This window comes from Pholcus phalangioides, unplaced genomic scaffold (assembly GCF_987345545.1).
Source record: "Pholcus phalangioides strain wild (caught in Gottingen) unplaced genomic scaffold, Ppha-v1.0 ptg000019l_1, whole genome shotgun sequence".
In the NCBI taxonomy this organism is placed as follows: Eukaryota; Metazoa; Arthropoda; class Arachnida; order Araneae; family Pholcidae; genus Pholcus; species Pholcus phalangioides.
In genome coordinates, this window is record NW_028301612.1 from 8,744,493 (window position 1) to 8,768,391 (window position 23,899).

The window sequence follows — 23,899 nt, forward strand, 5'->3', positions numbered from 1 at the left end:
TCAACGAAGTGGCTGAGAAAAAGATGCCCATAAAAATATGGATGTCATATATTTCAAGCAATTATATATTCAATTTTAATTATATATTCAATTTTTGTTCTCTGTTGAGCCAATAGAGGGTGCTACCTTTCCAAATGAAAAGTATGTCCTAGGTATTGTAATTGATTTAATTACAGTTGATCATTGTAATTAAACATAATTTTCATTTCATTTCTGATTTATTCGAGAAGCGTTATTAATATTCATCTTTCATCAGTTTTCAATATACAAACTACACTGACGTTGTAAAATGGTAATTGTGAATAGTTCCCTCGCATAATCGGATATTGCGTGCTGGAATCGTAGGTATCCTATTATTTTATTGCTTTTTTTAAATTATTGTCCCTTATTTGTGTAATTTGTGTGTGTGTATTGTTTGCTATAAAAAATAAATAAATAGGAAGAAAAGTTACAAAAAAACATAGGGTAAAAAAAGACTTATGAACGGTATCCGACTACGTTTCTTGTCACTTTTCTTTAAAATGGTACTGGAGTGAACTTTAATAACATTTTTTAATAAAAAGTGTCTCGAAATGGTGAAAACAGCGACAAATTTCGGTCTACCTATGGATTTTCTATGAGAAAGTAGTTTTTATGTCAAATTTTAGGCAAAATTCACGTGATATTCGAAACACGATAGCAAAAAATTTTTTTGATGAAATGCTTTTTGTGATTTTCACAGTACATTTAGCTATTAATGTTGCAGGTCATGAACAAAAATTTAAAGGATTGCATGATATGCTCATAAGTTACATCCAAACACATTTATGTACGTGTGAATTTTTTGAAATTTCATCGTACATTTCGTCTATAAAACACTGCAATTCAAAAAATATATGTGATAGACCTTAGACTTTGGTTCATAACCTCAACAATGTGTAGCAAAATATCACATTAAAATTTCGTAATGATGCAATGAATATATTTCTACAAATCATGTCACAAACTCAAGTAAAATGTCAAAAATATTATTCATCGTAAAACACGTTTGAGTCTTTATTCGCGTATTACTTGTATGTAAAAACGCAACACTAAAGTGAATGTAACTTTGATTGTATAAACATCATATAAACAAAACAAAGCCTGTTTTGAAATCACAACAAATAGGGCTTTTAAAAAAATATAAAAAATGAAAAATCTATATTTTTTTCCAAAATGGCGTTTTCAACGTAGTCGGATACCTTAAAGACTTATATATATAATAATAGCTTATAAGAGTTTGATAAAGCACTGCGGTCACACCAATCCATAAATTTATCTAATTTTTTAGCATAGTGTAGCCTATTTCAATTAGCACCTACTCGAAGGGCCCCCCGCCCCCGGTCAAACACCGAGGGGACCGACTGACAATTTATATCTTTTGAATTTCTTTCTTTTTAAAATTTGCTTTTGAACACATCCCGCCGACCTCTCGAAAAAATAATTGACAGAATCCCCCAGGGGTCCACGGGACCGCCTTTCCAAACGAGTCTAAACAACTTTCAAAATAAACGTATTAATGAATCGAAAGTTTTAACACGTGTGCGATGACGATAATTAGTGAAAACTCATCCCGAAAAGTCATTTCCTCCTCTTATCGCGGGAGGAGCGGGGGGCCCTCCAGATGGAATCAACTCACACAGGTGGTACTAATAGAGTACCTTCGGTATTGAAAAGTGCCGCGGGGCTATACAGTAATATGCTCGCTGTCTTCATTCTGGACCTCGTATAACGAAGAATGAACCGGAAGAAACTTTTTCCGTCCCCACTTTGGGTCCTACGTCTCGGACCCTGCCGAAGGTACTAAGCTGATCTTATTTTTAAAAGGAGTCCTATTGGTCAAGCTCCTTGGGTTTAGTTTGTGGTCATTGGGTCCACGAGTTGTCTATTATCACAGGAGTTCTTTATTCAAATCTCTAAGGAGGAGGAGTCGATGGTAATCCGAAACCCCTCTCTTGTCGCTTATGCACATGGAGCTGTCAGTCATTTTATGTGGTTTAGCGCTCGTCAGTTGCCAAGAACTGGCTGTTTCTCGCCATTCAGAGGAACTAAAATGGTGTTTTTTTGAATCTAGGGTCCCTGTATCACGGCGGGTATTAAAAACTATAAGCTCCAACATCAGGACCATTTTAAGGGGCATCATGCCGCCCCCCCCCCGGTTGAATGATTTGTCTGAGGCACTACTAGGCAAGTTCTCGAAAATTTCAACCGATTTTTATTTTTGCGAGGTACCTTCCCTTGAGGCTCCCCGGGTAGACCCACGTGTCAAGGCGGCATTGCCTCACATCCTAGGGCCCCAGACTGGATGTTTGGCGGACTGCCAGGACAGACTTTTCACTGGCCCTTCTTTAGTTAATTTATAACATTAAAAAAAAATTGTCTTGGCCCCAGGGCTGCAGCCCTGTCATACCCATCATTGTAAGTGTCCTGCGTGAAAGACATAGGCGGAGATGGACTCGGAAGTCTGATGGGGGCACGGTCATTATTTCTGGGGGGCACGATGATGATGATGATGTCAATTCATATATGCATATATACATTAGATCAGTCAACTTCACCTTTGACGCTGGGGGGGGGGCAATGCCCCCACGCCCCCCGTATCTCCACCCTTGGTGAAGGAAGACCCATACACTAGGATTGTTGGAGGGCCCGGCCTGATTTTTCACGGGTCCCTCTATAGTGAATTTAGGTAAATAGTGTGAAAAAACAAAAACTGATATGACTTGTCCCCCCCAAGCTAAAGCCCTGTCATTTCCAACCTTGTGGGGGCCCCTGCCGAGTAACCCTCCACATAATATCTCAGATTTTTTTCGCTGTGGGCCCCCCCCCCCTCCACCTTCTAAGCCAACACATAGATACCTGCACTTCCTTTTGCTAGGACCATCTCGATGAGTAGCGGGGGGGGGGGGGGGTTGCCTTTGAACTCTGGTTTTATGCATTTCAGAAGGGGCCATTCGTCCATGGCATTTCAAATTAATCGAATTAATTAATAAAATTAATTATTTAATTATTAATTGAATATGTATGGAATGCTGAAATGTTGAATTTACAGAATTAATGGAAGAAATAGTGTTTCGAATCATGAATTCATCAATTCAAGAGGATGATGAAAGAAATGGTTTTTGAATTAATGAAAAAATTTATTAATTTTTTAATTTCAGAAAAAAAAAATTAAGCTTCTCTGGAATTAATGAAAGAAATAGTTTCAGAGAAAGAAATTTTTTTTCAGAAACAGTGGCAATATTTTCATGTATGGTGAAAATTCTGAATCAATGAAAGAAATAGTTACAGAATTAATGAAAGTGGGCTAAACTGTAGTAATTACTTTCATGAATGAGAATTGCAAATTGTTGAAAATTCAAAGTTAATTAAAGAAATAATTAGAGAATGATCAATGATGCAAATTTAGACTTAATGAAAGTTTTTAATTGAAGTTTACTGAAAGTTATGATTTTAATGAAAGTTTAGAATTCCAGAATCAACGAAAGTTCAGAATTCCAGAATCAATTGAAAGTTTAGAATTCCAGAATCAATGACGTGAATCATTCCAGATTCACAAAAACTTCAAATTAATGAAAGAAATGATTTCAAAATTAATGGAAAAAAGGATTTTGACATCAATAAAAATTTAGAATGAGTAAAAGAAATAACTCCAGAATTGATGAAAATTCATAATATACGAAAGAAATTTAAAAATGAATTTAATTTCAGAATCGATGAAATTAATAATTTCAAAATTAATGAAAGTAAGCCAAATAATGTATCACGAATGAAAATCAGAAATTGATGAAAGTTGAAAGTTTACGAAAGATATAATTCAAGAATTAATGCAGATGAGACTTCTAGGATTTTTGAAAGTTCAGAACTCCAGAATTAATAAAAGAAATATCAGAATTAGTGTAAGAGATAATTCCAGAACTGATGAAAATTCAAAACTAATGAAAGAAAAAAATAAAAAGAAATCAGTTAAATAACTCTAGATTCACGAAAATTAATGAGAGATCACTCATTCTCCAGATACATAAAAATTAATGAGATTAGAATCCCAGTATCTCGAAAATGAATGAGACTAATCATTAGAGATTCACGAAAATTCAGAATTAATGAAAGAAATAATTTCAAAATTAATAAATCCCTTCAATAATTTAGGGACTTCCCTCGATCCCAACCCGTTGGCCAATCTTTTAGATGCCTTCGGGAAAGGCACTAAGCCAGCTCCTTAATAGGATTATCAGTATTGAAATGCAGGTTCGGAATGAATGAATATGAAAATTCAGAATTATTAAAAGTAATATTTTTATAAAACTTGGAATTATGTTCAATGAAAGAATTAAGAAAGAAATAACAAAATTCTGAATTAATGAAAAAAATAATAAACTTCGGAAATAATGATAGAAATAATAAAATTCAGAAATAGTTTCAGAATAAATGAAAAAAGTTGAATAAAATTCAGAAATGATTTTTTCAGCAGTAATAGAAGAAATGATAAACTCAGAAATAATTTGAGAATTATTGAAAATTCAGATTATCAATGGAAGAAATAATTTCTGAAATAATTTCTGAAATAATTTCTGAAATAATGAAAGAAATAATTTCAGAATCAATGAAAGAAATAATTTCAGAATCAATGAAAGAAATAATTTCAGAATCAATGAAAGAAATAATTTCAGAATCAATGAAAGAAATAATTTCAGAATCAATGAAAGAAATAATTTCAGAATCAATGAAAGAAATAATTTCAGAATCAATGAAAGACATAATTTCAGAGCCTATAACAGTTTTAAAGTTTGGCTGACCCGACCCTGTATGACTCGGGAATCTGGACCCAAGCCCCGTGGGGTCCCCCAATTAATATACCGCTGCTTATAACGACAAAATTTCGCCATGGGTGGAGATACTGGGGGAAGCATGATGGAGCAATGCCCCCCCCCCTCCAGCGTCAAAGGTGGAGTCGACTGATCTAATGCATATGTGTATATATGAACTGACACCACCACCATCATCATCATGCCCACCCAGCAATAATGCTTATGCCCACCCTCCCCAGACCTTCAAGTCTATCTACGCCTATGAATTTCGCTGCCCCTTTAATCCCGTTTCGCAACCAAATTTAACTGTATTTTTTAGAAGATTTCTACAGAAACGTCAGTTACAGCTTTCGAAAACGCATTCCTCTAACGATATAAATTTCTCCGTAAGTATCTTGATTTGGTTCCGGAATCCCTTGAAATTCCTGGTAGCAAGAAGCATCCGTGGTTCGGGGAAATCCCTGGAGAGGAAACCCCAGACTCTCATCCATATCTTTTTTTTTTTCAAAAAAGTGTTTCTTTTGGCGACCGTCTTGGCGGTGGTACCTTCCAGAGTGCTTTATACGATTCTCGAGGAAAAAGAAAAACGTATAGCAACCCCTCTCTTCAACAGAAAACCATCCCCCACAATTACTCATTTGGATTTCAAACCCAAAAAAAAAGAGTTCTTTCTACTCAAACTCCACAGCAGTTGGTAGAAACAGTTGCTGAAATGGAACTCACCGGGAAGTATTACGAGGATCAACATCCCTCATCTCCGAATCATTGCTCTTCATCCGATGGATATTCCCCGCATTACAGCAACAACAACGATGCGTACCCCAACGCGTACAACGAGTACCACCAAGGCAACACGTTGCCCTATTACCACCCGTTATATTCGGTCTTATCCTCCTACGGTAACGATTACCGCGATGATCCGTCACCAATGACTTGCGGTGGCACGAGTACGGTACCAGGTACCAACAACAACAGAAGGAAGCAGCAGCAACAACAACAACGCAAGAGACCGTCGGTACCAGGAGGGTTCACGGACTTACAGCATTCGCGACCCAAGAAGAGGTGCGCGACGTCGGCGTCCAGCGAAGATGACACGAAGTCCCAGAGGAGTCTGGCCAATGTCCGAGAGAGGCAGAGGACTCAGAGCTTGAACGACGCTTTCTCGGCTCTTAGGAAGATTATACCGACCTTACCTTCGGATAAGCTGAGCAAGATACAGACTCTGAAGTTAGCGGCTAGGTATATAGACTTTCTGTACCAGGTACTGAACACCGATTCGATGGACGATTGTCCGCCGATGATGAACTCGTGCAGTTACGTCGCCCATGAACGATTGAGTTACGCTTTCTCTATGTGGAGGATGGAGAGCGCTTGGAACACTGACCATTGAATCACAGATGGATGGCATTTGGTGACATTGTCGGTAAGTCTTTATCTTGTCCTTACTTTTTAGGAAAAGCATTTGAATTTTTTTATGTTAATGAACAAGAAAATACATATGGGCTGGGGCGCACCCGTTTTAAATATCTTGGGCAGGAGATCCTGGGGCAACTTTACGAAATTAGAGATTTTACAAATAAAACAATTTTTTTAGGCTTCTTTACAGTTATCTATATATGCATAGCTCTACAAAGCCTTGTGCGTTTAGAAGCAGTGACAACTTAAAGCAGGGGTTTTCAACCCATGGCCAGCGGGCCAAATAAGAGCTTTTTGTTGAGATCAGTCGACCATTTTTTAGAAAATAGTTACTTCATGCATAGAAAAACGAATAAATTCCACAAGAAAATTCATTATAGTATTTGAGGATTATGTTTTTATTTTGGCTACATATTTCGAGAGGCCTAATGTGGCATCCAAAGGTAATCAGAGTAAAGAGAGAGAATGTGGCATCCAAAAGGAAAACACCTTAATGAAAGAAGTAATTTCGGAATTATTGAAAAAATGATAATTTCATAATTTACAAAAATCTATAATTAATGGAAAAGTAGTTACAGAAAAACTGAAAGAAATAATTTCAGAATTACTAAGAGTAATTTCAGAGAATCGTAAAGAACAATTTCAGAATTGTTAAAAGTAATGAAAAAACTGAGAACTTTTGAAATAAATAAATTCACAATTAATGAAAAGATAATTTCAAAATTATCTGGTGAATTTCAGATTCAATAAATGAAATAATTAATTGAAAGAACTAATAAATTAATTAAAAGAAATCATTTGAAAATGAACAAAAATTCAAATTTAATGAAAGAAGTAAATTCAGAGTAAATGACAGTGTTCAATAAATTTGGGAAGCTGTTTAATAACCGAGAATACCGCGGTATGACTTGGTGGACCGCGGGTTTCGTAGAAAGGTTAATTTGCTCCGCAACGTCTGAAAGGTTGAAGACTCCTGTCTTAACGGGTGGGCTAACGGGGGCCCTTGTCCAGAAGACGAATTGGGACCTCCTATTATTGAAAATTTCCATTGGTTCTGAATACATTTTCGAACATTTTGTCAGAATGTGTTTTATTTCAATGTTCCATTTTATTTTATCATCATTGAGAATTCGATTCCATGTTCCATCATTAAAACAGGGGTCTTCAACCAACGGCCCGCTGGCCAAATGTGGCCGCCGGAGCTGTTTGTCGTGGCCCACCTGTCATTTGCAGAAAATGGTTGAAAACATTGAAAATGGATTAATTCTAGAATAAATCAAAGAAATAACACCAGAACAAGTTGATGTAAATTCAAATTAATGAAACAAATAATTCCAGGAAAAACTGACGAAAATTAAAGTTAATGAGAGAAATAATTGCAAATTGATGAAAATTAAAATTAATGAGATGAATGTCCATTAAAAATTGATGAAAATTCAAGTTGATGAGAGAAATAATTCTCGAATTGATGAAAGAAATAATTTTTGAATTTTTGAAACAAATGATTTCAGAATTACTGAAAAAATAATTTATAAGTCAAAGAGAAAAAATTTTGGAATTTCTCAAAGAAATTATTTCACAAAAGAATAGTTGCATTAATTATTGGAAGAAGTGTTTTCAAGATACATAGATACGTAAATCATTTCAGAATTACCGAAAATAAATAATTACAGAATCATTTAAAGTGATTTCAAATTGAAATTAATCTCAGAATTAATTAATTTAATCAGGAATTTATCAAAAAAATTTCAGAATTAGTGAATTTTTTTTGGGGGCTAATCAAAATTGATAACTAATTAAGAGAAATAATTTCAGAATAAATAAGTCTTAAATTAATTTTTATACAAATACAAATACAAATACAAATACAAATACAAATACAAATACAAATACAAATACAACGCCACAACAGGCAAAATGCCCAACGAGGTGGCTGATAAAAAGATGCCCATAAAAATATGGTTGTCATATGTTTCAAAAATACAGCAACCCAATCAAAAATGCAATTAACACAAATTACAAACAATATATACACATGATAAAATATTATACAATGCCCATAAAGAATACTTATGGTTGTCTTATTCTAAGAATGGATAGCTTCTCGATTTACCCCAACATGTTTATCGTATTTCTTTTTAAACGTGTCAATTGTGTTACAATTTACTACCTCCGGGGGTAAGCTATTCCATTTATTAACAACCCTATTGGAGAAAAATTCCCTGCGACACCATAACCTTGCATTGTCCCTCACCAATCGATACTGGTGTCCCCTTGTAAAAGCAGTCGATTGGCGGTGTACTAAAAGTTCATGGTCCATCCTATCCATCCCATTGAAAATTTTGAACACTTCGATCATATCTCCTCGACACCTGCGTTCATCCAGTGTAAACATATTCAAAAAATGAAGTCTCTCTTCATACCTCAAGCCCCGTGTGCCAATAAGGACACGCGTAGCTCTTCTCTGCACCCCTTCAACCAAGTCTATGTCCCTCTGTAGGTATGGTCTCCAAAACCTTACAGCATACTCCAGTCCAGGACGAACTAAGCCTCGAAAAAGCGGAAGAATGACTTTAGGAGAACGCGAAGAGACCTTTTTGAAAATGAGACCAAGCATTCTATTCGATTTTTTGACAACCGCTGAACAATGTTCAGAAAACTTAAGTCGCTCGTCAATGAGAATTCCCAAATCGGTGACTCTAGTTGCATCCGGGATAGTGACACCATTCAACTCGTAAGAGAACCGTGGGTTATTCGAACCAAAATGAGCGACCATGCACTTATCTACGCTAAACGTCATGCTCCATTCATTTGCCCATGCTGCAATCTTGTTTAAGTTGGTCTGGAGCAACTCCCTATCGCTTTCATTTCCGATTACCCCCATTAGCTTCACATCATCTGCGAATTTGCTAGTAATTCCATCGATACCCTGATCGAGTTTGTCGATAAAAAGTGAAAAAAGTATGGGGCCAAGGACACTTCCCTGAGGAACTCCACTTGTGACGTCTGTCCAACCAGAGAATTCCCCGTTCACCATAACTCGTTGCGACCTATCTCTTAACCACGATTCTATCCAATTCAGCAAGTTGCCCCCTATTCCAATCTCGTGTAAACGCTTCAAGAGTTTGCCATGTTGGACCCGATCGAATGCCTTCTGGAAATCAAGGTAAACAACGTCGACATTTTTGCTCTTACCCAAAGCCTTAGTCACGTAATCATAGAAGCAAAGGAGGTTAGTTACACATGACTTCCCCTTCCTGAACCCATGCTGATTATCCGACAATACATTATTCTCGTCTATCCACTTCACAAACTGCCTTTTGATGATAATTTCCAAAATTTTCGAGAGGGAGCTCGTCAAACTCACTGGACGATAATTAGACACCACTTCTCTACTACCCTTCTTAAATATCGGAACAACGTTAGCCAGTTTCCAATCTCTCGGGACGATACCCTCAGCAACACTACTCCTGTATATCTGTGCGACTGGCCCCAACAATTCATTAGCACCTTCCCTGAGAACCCTGGGATAGATATCATCTGGTCCTGGTGCTTTGCTTGCACATACATTTCTTAGAAGATTTAGGACCTCCACGTCTTCAACTTGAATATCGTTGAGCGTTTTATTACCCCATGCAACACCCGTATATCGAATATCATTATCATTTTTGTTCCTGTTTAATTCGAGGCCCCTCATTGGTCCCTTGTATTAAGATGCCACTAAATTACATGAGTTGGTGGCCCTCGAGCTTCGTGGGGGGCTTTAATTTGGCCCACCGTGTCTGAAAGGTCGAAAACCAAAGCATTAAAGGATATCTTTATAGGAGAAAGTTAAACGTAAAATTGTTTGGGTCCTCAGGCATCCAAATTCGTGAGAACGACTCGGTCGAAAGGTCTGGGGGGGAATTGAACCTGCACATTTTGTGTAATTTTTTCCCTTTAAATTTAGTTGAAAAAAATCAGTGGATGGGCGGAGTCGTCTTGTGAGCATCCTGGGCACCTCCGGGCAACGTTTTTCCTGAGGCCCTTCTACCTGGCGAGACAGTTACTTTCAAAACTTTTATCCATATTCCTTTTTCACGAGCCCCCTCCCCCTTCGCATTCGAGTCCCCCGGGCCCATGCGTTAAGACGGCACTGTGAATGGGGGGTTCGTTGAAAGTCCTGGCTGGAAGTGGGGTATAACCTGTGACCTAAGTCAGGGCCGTAAATAAGATTTTGCCACCCTTCCCAATTCAAAATTTTTTAATTTTGTAATGGTTTCCACCTAAAATTTTCCACCCAATAAATTTTGCTGCCCTGGGCAGTCGCTCCCTCTGCCCCCCCCCAGTTCCGACTCTGCCTAAGGGACCCTGAGTCCCTGAGTATGTACGAGTGCTCGCGGGAGCTTGGTAATTGTTTAGAGGCTTTTTTGAGGGTTTGTTAATTGTTTAGGGCTTTTTGAGAGAGTGTTTCCTATCGATATAACCTATCTGTAAATTGATAAAATTTCAAACTGAACTTCGTGCGTTTGGCAGTTAAAAGTCAAAATATAAAGCAATGTGAATGCACTTTATTTCGTTTCACGGCCTTCGTAATTGCGTCTTCTGCACCTGCCCGTGTACTCCAGTGCCGAGGAGGTCGTAATTACAGACCTCGCCCTAGAAGGCGTTCAGGCCTTCGAGTTTCATTCGTTCAGGTTTGTTAGCAACAAACAACTGTAGCAGTAACAAGAATATGTTATTGAATATTATTATTAAATTATGATATGTGATATTGAATTTTTTGTGAATATTTAAAACATAATCTTATTTTAATTTGGTGATTTTATATAATTTATTTATTGGTGATTTTATATAATTTATTTATTGGTGATTTTATATAATTTATTTAGTGGTGAATTTTAGCAGTGAATTTGATTTTTTCGATTTTTAAATTTACTTGAGGGTTTTTAGATATTTTTCAGTTTCATCAGTGATTTTATTTTTGGGCATTTTCCAATTAAATTTGTGTTTTATTTTAGGTATTTTTCAATTTCGTTAAAAATTAGATATTCTACAATTTTATGGTTCAATTGATTATTGAGATTCTTTAACATACAACTTTTATCTTATTTTGATCAAGCTCCGAAACGGTCTCGTCCCTCTTCGGAGCAATTGCTGGAATTGCCAATCGATGATAGGGACCGGGACCCCCCTCTACAGCATGACCCAACCCAATAGGGTAAAGGGCTTATATTCCTCAAGGGACAGAGCCCGGGTCTCGTCTGGTCTTCAGGGTCCGGGACTTGTTCGGTTTCAGTATTAAAAAGAAAAAGCCCCTCCCTCTGATGTTCTAATCAGAATATGATATTGTTCTAAATTTATTTCAGTGATTTTCCACTCACGATAGCCATAAATGTATCACAAAAGTTCATAAACAAGATCTATAAATAGGAATGTTTTTAATATTCCCAGTGGATAATATACTTGATTGATGCAAAACGAAACGAAAAAATTATGAATTTTGAAAGAAAATTACTACTTTATTTTCACTCTAATATTAAAAAAAATATATTCTGTGTACGAAATTAATAGAAAACTCTTTTTCAGATAATTTGTTCATTAAATTGTATAGGAATTCTATAATTAATCTCAATTGAAAATTTTAAGATTGGTAGAAATTTCTTAAACCAAAACTTAATGAGAAAACTTTTAATTCGAAACACTAAATCTAAACAAATTTTTTTTTTCGAATCGATTCTCAACTTTTCTGAAAAATAATCGATTTAAAATATATTGAAAAATTTCTAAACGTTCGTTTATGTTCCGAGGTGAAAATGCGAAATACGGGAGCCTAACTGGCGTTTCGGCTTGTCGTAGAAAGGCCAGAGGTCAATGGGAAATTAACGCATTCTTTTGGCTCATTCGAATGGATTCAAATTTCCTCAGATGCCGTGTCACGCTTTATATACAACGAGCGCGTGTTTCTGAATTAATTAATTATTCAATGAACCCACGGGCATTATGAAAGGAACATTAATAAAAAATTTAATCCCACCATCCTTCATTCCGGCACACTTTGCATTATCCTGAAGGATTCGAATAATTTTTGTGGTCCCGCACCCTTAGGGTAAAGGCAATGTTTCTCAAACTTTTAACACCAGTGACTTCCTTGCCCTGGTGATCATTTATCTGTGGCTACCTTGCTTTAGTGATCATTTCCAGTCAGTTATCTGTTTTTTGCCTGCTTAGTGATCATTTCCAGTCAGTTATCTGTTTTTTGCCTGCTTAGTGATCATTTCCCTTGAAACTAGTGGTCATTTTAATTGTCATCAAATCATGCTGAAAAACAGCCATTCTCATCCGGTCATTCCTCCGCAGCTGCATTGTCCCTGTGGTCCTTCACCTGAGGCTTCCTTGCTCCCCCCCCCCCCACTTTACACTTTAGCGATTACGTATTTACCCACAGCTCTCTAGCCCGAGTGATTAATTACTCGCAGATCCCTCATAGGTCTACCATATATTGTACCGGCGTCGCCGTAACACAGTTGCGTAAATAGTCAAGTGAAATCTGATTAAGAGAGAGAGAGGAAACAGATATTTTCTGGATAGTATGCCCAGGTGAACTCGGAAAGAAATGTCGTTTGGTCTACGCCGGGACTCGAATCCAAGCCCTCTTAAACCTCGTCTAATTAGTGCTCATCTGCTCATCATTTTGTCAGTGCACATAAATATCCCTGGCCCGCCTCCCTGAGGGACTAGATTTGACAACGCCTCCTGAAGCTACGACGTACAAGTTGAGAATCTCACTGGATTGATGATACTTTATTTCCATTATCTCTCACTACTCTAAGCTGATTTTTTGACAAGAGATAGGTTTGGTGCAATAGACTTTCCCGAATGAAAAAACGTTATGAAGTTATTTTTATTTACATGTTACCCTCTCTAGCAGGCAAGAATGCACTTACACTGGGCATGGAAAAACATGCAAACAGCAATGTGAAAATTCATGCAAAGGAAACTAGTCAGATATACAGATAAGTTCAACATTCTTAAACACAAAATATGTTAAAATCACTGAACAATGCTGAAAATTAATAAGGAATAAAAAATAAAAAATGCTAAAATTAATAAAAATTAAAAATGTAAAACATGCTAGAAAGTAAAAAATAACAAAATGAAAAAAAATATAAGCACAAATTATATAAACACATTTGTAAATACATGAATTTATAAAATTGTAAATACATGAATTTATAAAATTGTAAATACATGAATTTATAAAAATGATCCAACCAAGTCGATCCCGCTTATAACGTTGTCGAAAATCCGTCATGAAGAAACGTTGTAAGCGGGAAAGCGTTTTAAATGGGAAACCTTAATGAGAATTAGTTAGGGTTGACATCACGAAAATAAGTTGTACTAAGTGGGAACGTTATAAGCGGGATCGACTGCATTCGGTTAATAAAGAAAGCAATTTCTCATACGGAGCCAGATCAAAATCTTCTATGGCATAATCTTCAAAGTCTCACCCACAAAGAGCAACGGGTCTACAATGACGCGATTATTCAATCATTACACTTCACGTAAAGTTAGAAAAATTGATTGGAGATGGCAGCACTATAACGGGCATTGCACCGAAACAAACTTTACATAGGCTCACAACACATACACGCACATTCCAACATGTACAAATTCGTTATGTGTTCAGCAGAGGAATGTGAACGAGGTGCATGTATGGTGTAGTAGTCATCTTAGCTGCCATTCCATAAAAACTCACATTTATGAGTTAAACTGACAATTAAATGAAAATTCGTTGAAATATTCGTGAATAAATTTCTCTTTTTTGTTGTTGTTGTTTTTTTTGCATGCTGAATCGATTCCAAACCCTTCAAAATATTTGGCAAAAAATCAAAATACTCCTGCAAATTTTTATTCAACTGTTACGGAGTTCTTAAGTTCAAAAGTTTGAGAATTCAATTGTTACGGTTCCTTCGGTATAATCAAGAGAAGCGAAAATTCAACCAACTGACAATTTTGTTTGGATTAAACCAAATAAAAATGGAAAAAAAATCCCTAATACAGTGGATCCCGCTTATAACGTTTTTCAAAAAATCCGTCATGACAAAAGGTTGTGAGCGAGAAAATGCTTTAAACGGGAAAACTTAATGAGAATCAATCAATCAATCAATGATTAAGAATCAATCAATCAATCAATGATTAAGAATCAATCAATTAATCAATGATTAAGAATCAATCAATTAATCAATGATTAAGAATCAATCAATTAATCAATGATTAAGAATCAATCAATTAATCAATGATTAAGAATCAATCAATTAATAAGAATCTTGGTAAGAGATGGGACCAGGAAAATAAGTCTTACTAAGTGCGAATGTTATAAGTGGGATCGACTGTAGTAATTTCGGAAGGAGAAAGAAGTATCACAATGAATTTCTCTATTTGTCCCAGTAATTTTTCATGCTTTTTCCCAACTGAATTTTAAAATGAACCGTAGAATTTCTATTTATCCCGGATATTTTTGGTGAAACACCCTGAACATAAATACGGTGGATCCCGCTTATAACGTTTTTCAAGAAACCGTCAAAAAAAAAAAAAAAAAACAATAAAAAAACACGTTTTAATCAAGAAAACGCTTTAAAGTCGGGTTTTCCTAGGAGTAGAATTTCTGCGCCGTGTGCAGCGTGTAAACGCTGATCGGTCAAAAACTTGAAATTCAGGTTTTTTTTCTGACCAATCAGAGTTTTCACCCTGCACGCGCTGCAGAAACCTGCGTCTAGGAAAACCTGGCTTAAACGGAAAATCTTCATGAGCATTAGTTGAATTTAGGACCGTGAAAATAAGCCGTACTAAGCGGGAACGTTATAAGCGTAATCCAATGTAGGTTATACATGTGTGTATAAAAACGAACTATGCTGACATTGACCTGAAATGTTTGTAAGTTAGTTTAAGTGACATCTGATATCCATGTCTTCCTCTCTTTGAACCAGTCGTTAAATGCGATTTTTGACGTGCCAAAAGGAAGAGCAATACTACTACATACTAAATAGACCCGGCCTAAATGTTATACGAGTCCTTCTCCCTTGTAATAAAATAGGGGTTTTCTACTTTCTTGATGGTGGTATTAAGAACTACGGATAAACGTTTCCCGTGTTTTTACAGATCGGGATTAGGTTGTCGTACATATGAGCGGTTTCAGTGAATTTAGAGGCATTTAATAACTTCAATTAAGTGTTAATATCAAACATTTATCAATATATTTGAAGTTTACTAACTGATACTATTACATAGTTACGTGTCCAATTAATTTTTTAATAAAAAAAATTGAATAACTAATACAGTGAAACCTGTCTAAGACGTACACTGCATGAGACGGAAACCTGTCTTAAACGGAATCAAAATATAGTCTGTTCATGATTAGTGCTTTTATTTGCGCCTTTATAAAACGGAAATCTGTCAAAAACGGAATATCATTTCAGTCTGTTGACGTTCCGTTTCGAACAGGTTTCACTGTACATATATACAGAGAGAAACCTCTCTACAACGATACTCGATATAATGATAAATCTCTACAATGGCATGGCTACACATTTCGACATATACCAATTCGTTAGAAATTCCGTAGAGCAGCTGTTCTCAACGGGTGCTTCCCCTTAGGGCTCTATGTTCACAACCCAGGGGCTCCGCGGCCACTGGAGGAAAATGAAATAAATCAGTGAATTTTATAAATAAGAATAGAAAAAAGAAGCCCGCGGCGCTCCGCCATAGAAATTGTATACTAAGAAGGGCTCCGCGAGTCAAGAAAAGGGCGAGAACCGCTGCCGTAGAGCAGAGGTTCTCAACCTGTGGAAGACCGCGGCCCGGTAAATATCTTTTGCATGGTGAAAAGCCCTGCCATACACACAACTAACTACAAAATCAATGGGAAAATGAAACTGTCAATCACTCACGGCCCGGTTCGACTAGTGTTAGGGCCCGGCGGAGAATCACTGCCGTAGAGGAATGTCCTGATAATTCTAATATATATATTTTCAAATATGAATTTTCCTTATAATTCTAAAATATTTTTTATATGAAATTTTCATTAATGCTAAAAGATTTTTTTTTATTAAATATGAATTTTTCATTGAATATGATTTTCCTTATAAGGGGCCATTCAAGTATTACGTAAGCAGATTTTTACCCATTTTTGATCCCCCCCTTCTGTCAGCAAAAGTCAGCAAAACACTGACCCCCCCCACCCTCCCCTTGTCAGCAAAATTTCGTCAGCAGCTTAGAGTATTTCATATTTTCAAAAAGGGTGGTTGATGACGTAAGCAACCTTCAACCCCCCCCCCCCCCCACTTGTCATCAAAAGTCAGCAAATCCAGCAAATCCGAAAATTTTTTTCATTAGATATGAATTTTTCTTATAATTCTAAAACATTTTTTCATTAGATATGAACGTTTCATTAATTATAAAATATTTTTCATTAAATATGAATTTTTCATTAATTCTGAAATATTTAATTTTTTTATGAAATATGAAATTTAATTAATTTTGAATATTTTTTATTCAATATCAGTTTCAAGCAGTTCCGAAATTATTTTTCCATTAGATATGAATTTTGAAATATTTTATTTTATTTAATATGGAATAAATTTCATCAATTCTGAAATCATTTTTTTAAAATTAAACTTGAATTTTCGTTAATTCTGAAAACATATATTTCTCTTTCAATGTTTCTGGAAATATCTTTCAGTAAAAAGTGCTATACTTTTTACTGAAGTGAACTTTTTACTAAGTGAAATACTTTTTTTCAGCCAAATATGAAATTATCTCTCTGTTGTTCTAAATTTCTTTCTTTCAAATAATTATGTAATAGTAAATAATTTTGAAATCGCGTTTTTTTAAACTAAATTCTGAAACACATTTATTTCTTCTTTGAGGTCCCCCTCCCCGTAATGTGAAGCCTATGTTAGCCTTCTCGTTGGCGGGCCGCTGCAAAAAAGCTTCGAGGGTCGAATGTGGCCCACGGGTCATGCATTGAAGGTCCCATTATTGTTATATCAATAGTGTTCGAGATTAAATAAAACTTTCTTGTGAGGCAAGGAGCTTTTCCTCAGAAAACGTGCTAATCACATCATGTCCCCCCCCCCCACAAGGTTGGGGGGGGGGAGGGGTATGGCAGGGGTTTAACTCCGGGACGATAAAACCCCGTCTATTTAGCCTAGCCTTTTATTAAAGTAGTTGTTATCTTAGCCTATGAGTGAGATCCGGTGGTGAAATCCCATGTACTATGTTACTGCCAAAGGTCGAAAATGGCCACTTCCCGAAGTGGCTAGCCCAGTTGTCCCGGCCAATGTCCGAAATTCTGGCTTTAGCCGGCCCCTATATATCTATCTTTATGATTCAGGGTCATTTTCGCGTTGGCGTATTTTTTTGTGATAATTATGGCTAATGGTTAGCTATGGCAACCCTGATGACCAAACGAATCTGTTGAATCTTAGTGATTATCTTAGGTAATTTTAGTGAATATCTTAGTGATACATATATGAAGGGATGTATAGGGATCGACATATAGGGGGCCAGCCAAAGCCCGGTAAAAGAACGAATATCGGACATTGGCCAGGTCAGCTGGGCTTTATCAGTAACATATATAATGGCAAGACGCACCAATTCTTATTGTTGTTTTTTTTTTCCCCACACCATAACTCCCTACAGAGGAGCTCGTGAAAAGTTTGACCTGGGTAGCCCCACTAAAAATCCTATTATAGGGGGCCTTGCTATGGGATTTGGGGGACCCAAATGATTCCCATACACCTCACGGGAGTGTAGAGTTTACCTGACACCCAACATTTAATATTTAATAACCATCTCATATCAGAATCCATATTTCCTATCTCATATCCATCACATTTATTTGGTTACTGCGTCATCTATCGATGATACCTATAACTATTTTTTTTGTCCAAAAAAAGGAATTTTCTTAACTGAAAATACCAATTTTGTCATTAACACGATAATTTTTTTATTTTTTCATTAATTTTTTTGAATTTTTGAGTGATTTCTGTTAAATATTACTATATATTAAGTCTATTACTAAATATGATTACTAATAAATTATTATTGTTATAAAATGACGTGTATCAATGTTTAATATAGTAAAGCACTGTTGTTTAGGTGTAATAGTGTACGTGTACTTAACGTGGGAAGTACGGTGGAACTCGGCCAAAACGACATCGGAGATTCCGTGGATTTTTGTCGTTTTTATCGAGGCTTATATATTCCATTATAATTAAGTGGCCCTATTTGATCAAGAAAAAAACGGGAAATTAGAATAATAAACAGGAAATCGCCAATTCTTGCACAAAAACTGTCAGTTGTCGGTGAAATTGCTAAATATTGCTTATAAATACAGTAGTTACCGCTTATATATCAGAATCACGCTTCGTTCAGCCATTTTGATTCTTATAAGCGATTGAATCTTAAATCCGGGAACTTTTCCAAAAAAACCTTATTAATTTCTTATATTGAATATTTTAATTCTTCCAATTTTAAATTTGTTTACACATCTATAGCGTATCATTATTCTTAGACATCGTTCGTTGTCACTGTAGAAAAATGTTACACAACTACTTTACTATGGTCACGGCCCCCTACAAGAGTGGGGCTGACAGGGCTCCATCCCTATGGCCCGGAGTGATTATCATCATTTTTTGTTTTTCCACGCTATAAATTCACTATAGAGGGGCACTTGACAAGTCTGGCCCAGGGCCCAGCCAACGATTCCAACCTAGGTGCCCTGTTTCAGGATGTGGGGGGGGGGGTGGTTATGACTATTGTCCGAGCACATATAACTCCAGATCAGAGGTTCCCAAACTTTTTGTTCCATCGTTCCTCTTCTTCAAAATTTTTTTCTCACCCCCTTCCCCAACCCTTTAACTCAGGCTAACCCATAGGATCCTATGTTATACTCGGAGTTTCTGCCATCCACTGGATCTCTCTCTCTCTCTCTCTCATTCTATCATGCCCTCTTTCCATTCTATACCCACTTTGGGAAACACCACTCGATAGATTCGCTTATCAGTAACTTTAAAATGACCAGTTTTTTCCCTTACCATATACCTACCTCTTGCAGATAAGTCAGTGCCGTAGCGTGCTTCTCGGGGCTCCAGACACTTTTCCTTAGGGCCCCTTGAAAAGATGTGAGGTGAGATGAATCTAGTCATGTCAAACCTAGAAGTTTCACTTCTACCGCGCGAGATTCTTACGAAGATTTTTTATTACGCAAAATACAAAAGTGTACTTTTGTGAGACCCCCGTCATTCAGCTGGACGGGGCCGTGTCCGGTCGCCTCAGCCTAATTACGGGCCTGGGATAAGTTATATCACTCGTGGAAGAATGTTCACTTTACCACGAAGCTGCAATCCTTACTTTTTTTAGGGGGGGGGGGGGATGGAGAAAGGTAGCACTCAATATGAGATGGTTTTATTTCAGAGGTAATAGTAGCAATTTGTAGTCCTTCAAATTAATTTGACCAAAAATATTCTACTAGTGCCCTTATTGAGATGAACGGTGACAGTTTTTGAGAAAAAAAAGATTTTTTTTTTAAATTCTTATAAGCGAAAATTCGATTCTTATAACCAATAATTTTCCTATATTAAAACAGCTTTTGGTATTCATTTCGCCGATTTGATTCTTAAAAGCGGATGATTATTGTAACCAGTGATTTTTATAAGCAGTAGCTACTGTATAGTTGGTTATCCATTGGTGAGAATTCTTGGCAGTGTTACAATAAGGAGGTGGCGATTCTGAATGCATACGGGGAAAAAAATTGAACACACATGGCAAATATTTGAAATTTAAATTTTTACAGTTATATTCATTAAAACTACGCAAATAACCTTCATTTTAGATTCTAGTAAAGATTATGAGTTGAATTAAACCTTGTTATATAAAAGTGGGACATTAGGTTTACAAAAACAAAGTCAAAAGTGTCGAAAAACTGTTGAAATCGGGAAGTTCTCGTAAAATTGGCACAATTTTCAATATCATAATTTATTAATATACGTATATATATGCGTATATTTAATTTCGAATTTTTATCTTTGCAGGTCGAGTGTCAACGAACCCAAAGATTATTAGCAAACAGAAAATTGACTATACAGTGTACATGTTGCTGCCAAAGCCTGAAGTTGTCCACTTCGCGAACTGGTCGGCTCAGTTGATTCGGTCAATGTCCAAATTTCGGGCTTCCGCTGGGGTTTGGCCAGCCACTATATGTCCATACATAGGAATTGACATATAGTGGTTAGCGATGGCTGATTATAAATGGCCATAATTGTCACAAAAAATACACCAACTTGACGATCACCTACGAATCATAGGTATCGATATATAGGGTCTGGCCGAAGCCTGTCGAAGCCCGAATTTCGGACATTTGCCAGGTCAACTGGGCTGGCCAGTTCGCAAACTGGCCAACTTTGGGCTTTGGCAGTAACACACATACACATAACCAAGCAACTTAAAAAGTTGTTTTGTTGCAATTAATTAATTTATTAATGTGGATTGAAGAAGCGAGATTTGTGTGCATAAATTTGAAAACTCATTTTCTTTAACGAACGTCTTTTATGAATTCTACAATTCATGATAATGTAAATTATGAGTGTAAATTGTTTGAACGGCGATTATTAGAATTCGTTATGGATATGTGATAGCAAGACAAATAAATCTGTAAATACATTTTTTTCTTTTTGGCAATTGCAGTATGTATTATGTAAATTCATCGACGTGTGTAAATAAAGATTTACTAAACTAAATAAGTATTCTACCTTTATTTTACTTATTTGCTTAGTTTTAGTGTTTTTAACCCCTTAAGCAGCAATTAGAAATCACTAAACCCTCCTTTTAAAATGCCATAGCATTTTTAATGAAATAGGCGTACCCCCAATTTTTAGCAGGCGCAAGCTAAGGGAGTGTAGGGAAAGGTTCTCCATTTAGAAATCATTTTCACAAAATATCTGGGCTTGTTAATGCTAAAATACGAGGCTTCTGTGGAGGCGAGATATCTCGTCGTTGCCGCTTAATTTGTTTATGGCATGAATCGGCAAAAAATAAACACCGTAAATGGAAGACAGCAAAACATAAATGGGGGAAATAATTAGTAGCCAGCTGATGGCTAAGACAGAAATACAGTACAAACCAATATACAGGATCTTTATAATTAGAGTTCGACTTTGAAATGGCCATAAAAGGAAAACTACTGGACAAAATGTTATCAAACTTGGTAATAGTTTACAGGAGGTCATGGGATTCAATTTTCCGCAAAAAAAGAAAAAAAAGTACTAAAACTCACCACCAGTGGGGAATGGCGCTGTATGCAATATTGTTAAATGAAATAAGACATGAAGACATCGGTTTAAAATGTTTTAAATCGTTTCTAAAATATGTTACAAAGCATGTTCAATGTGGCGTCCACCATTTTCTGAAAGCAAGTTAAATCGCATTACTGCGTTCTCAACAGTCAGGAGGAATGTTACGGACATGTCGGTGTATCGCATTTTTCAATTCCGCCAAATTGTTTATATTATAACCATAAACAGTGGCTTTGAGGTAACCCTATAGCCAGAAGTCACAGGGATTGAGGAGGTCTGGTGACCGGGTGGCCAAGAAATGGGGAAGCGTCGGCTTGTATTCCGGTCATCCGTGAAATGTTGCTGAAGTAACTGTTTGACACAAGTACCAATGTGAAAGATTAAAAACATTTTAAACCGATGGCTTCATGTGTTATTTCGTTTAAGAATATTGCATACAGCGCCATTCCCCGATGGTGGTGAGTTTATGAACTTTTCTTTGCGGAAAATTGAATCCCATGACCTCCTGTAAACTTTCATTCATTCATTCAAAAACCGAGCACAACTCCGGTCTATCGCCATAGGCAATTTACTACCGATTGAGTTGTGCCGGAAGTATGAGTGTGTGTGCCCCCCTCCCAAATACCCCGGGCAACGAAAGCGACTGTATGCATTCAACTGCCTGACACCTGGTCAGCCGTCACCCAGCCCTCAAAGTCCAGCCGCCCTCCTGTAAACTATGTATTACCAAGTTTGACAAAATTCAAGGCGCGTATGCGAGCCGAGATCTCCCCGTTAAAATGTCTCGCTACGGAGAGCAACAGCCCTACAACGCTACAGATGTTCAATCATTACACTTCACTCACAATTTGAAATATAGCTGGCGGCACTAATTCACACACAACACCACGTACGCACTCAAACTGTTAGGTACACGCACTCACACTTCCAGCACAACTCAATCGGTAGTAAATTGCCCATGGCGATAGACCGGAGTTGTACTCGGTTTGAAAGGAAAAAGTTTGATAACATTTTGTCCAGTAGTTTTCCTTTTGTGACCATTTAATTATAAATATCCTGTAGAGTAAGCGTGTTGAACCTTAGGGAGAGTGGGGGCTACTTCATTGATTTGAAATCGCGTCGCCGGCCATTTAATCAAATCATCTGCAACAGTGCCTTGTAGAGAGATACTGAATTAATCTGGGAAAGTACCGCGGGTCACTCGAGTTATCTGGGAATGTGCCACTTGCATTGGCGTACGCAAGGGGGAGGTTTCTCACCCCCCCCCTCCCTTGAGCCAAGATTATGGTGTTATTTTGCAGGAAAAAAAAGTAAACCCCCCTCCCCCCAGAAGGAAAAAATCTGAAAAACCCCCTCGAGAAAGCCGTACCGTACCGTACCCGCCTCTCCGTACGCCTATGGGCACTTGAGTGATCTGTAAATGTGCAGCGATCTGTGTCACAGGCCATTCAATGGTGTGTAATTGCACCACGGGTCACTTAAGCAATCTGGGAATGTGTCGCGCGCGGGTCACTTAAATTATCTGGTGCTGTGAAGCGGGTGACTTAAATAGGCCTACTGGGGAATAGGTCACTGAAGTGATCTGAGAATGCGCTTGAGTGACCTGTAAATGTGCTGCGATCTGTCACTGGCCTCATTTCATCCCAGTCCATGGGTCCAGCACATGAGCAATATATTGTTATTTGAAAAAAAAAAAATCTAAATTTATGTGGCGGTATATACGGGGTGATTATAAAAAAACTATCCCGACATATGGGCCCCTAACTATCATACTATTCACAGAAACTGAATGAAATTTTGGCATAAGGTATTCTGAGGTATGCGCTCAAGAATGATATGGAAAACAACAGTGTCACTCTAACAGTTACGGTTACAGTGAGAAAATTTCGACAATATCAAATGGCAACACCAAGTTTTTTGTATTGGAATGCGATCTCCATTGTGAAAAACACTAAATAGCGTTGAAATGGCACCTGTAGCACGAAAATCCCCGGAGCTAGGCACGGAAAAAGTAAAAAGGACTTTGCCGTGCACCAGAGCATTAATGTTCGTTTCATTCGTCACACCGTTTCTTCGGCTGATTAGTTTCCCAGCCTGATTAGTCCTCCACAAGGTCATGTGGAAAATTTGTGAAACACAATAAAATGCTTTATTTTATGCTGCTTCTCTGTCCTTATTGGTTGTCCTCACTTTTAGCCTATCTACCGCCGGTGATTTTCATGCTACAGTTGCCGTTCGAACGCTATTTAGGGTTTTTCACAATGAAGATCACATTCCAATACAAAAAACTTGGTTTTTTGCCATTTGATATTTTCGAAATTT

General features: G+C 37.0%; 1 protein-coding gene across 1 annotated transcript; it reads left to right on the forward strand.

Annotated features, from left to right (window-relative positions):
• The first annotated feature begins 5,485 nt into the window (after positions 1-5,485).
• Positions 5,486-21,018, forward strand: LOC149071195 (uncharacterized). The gene is made up of 2 exons (XM_089248169.1): positions 5,486-6,249; positions 20,318-21,018. Exon 1 carries the CDS (start codon positions 5,539-5,541, stop codon positions 6,214-6,216), a length of 678 nt encoding a protein of 225 aa, XP_089104295.1. The 5' UTR covers positions 5,486-5,538; the 3' UTR covers positions 6,217-6,249; positions 20,318-21,018.
• Positions 21,019-23,899: the final 2,881 nt, after the last annotated feature.

Coding starts and splice junctions, on each gene's coding strand:
- LOC149071195 (XM_089248169.1), top strand. CDS start 5,539: ATGGAACTCACCGGGAAGTATTACGAGGATCAACATCCCTCATCTCCG.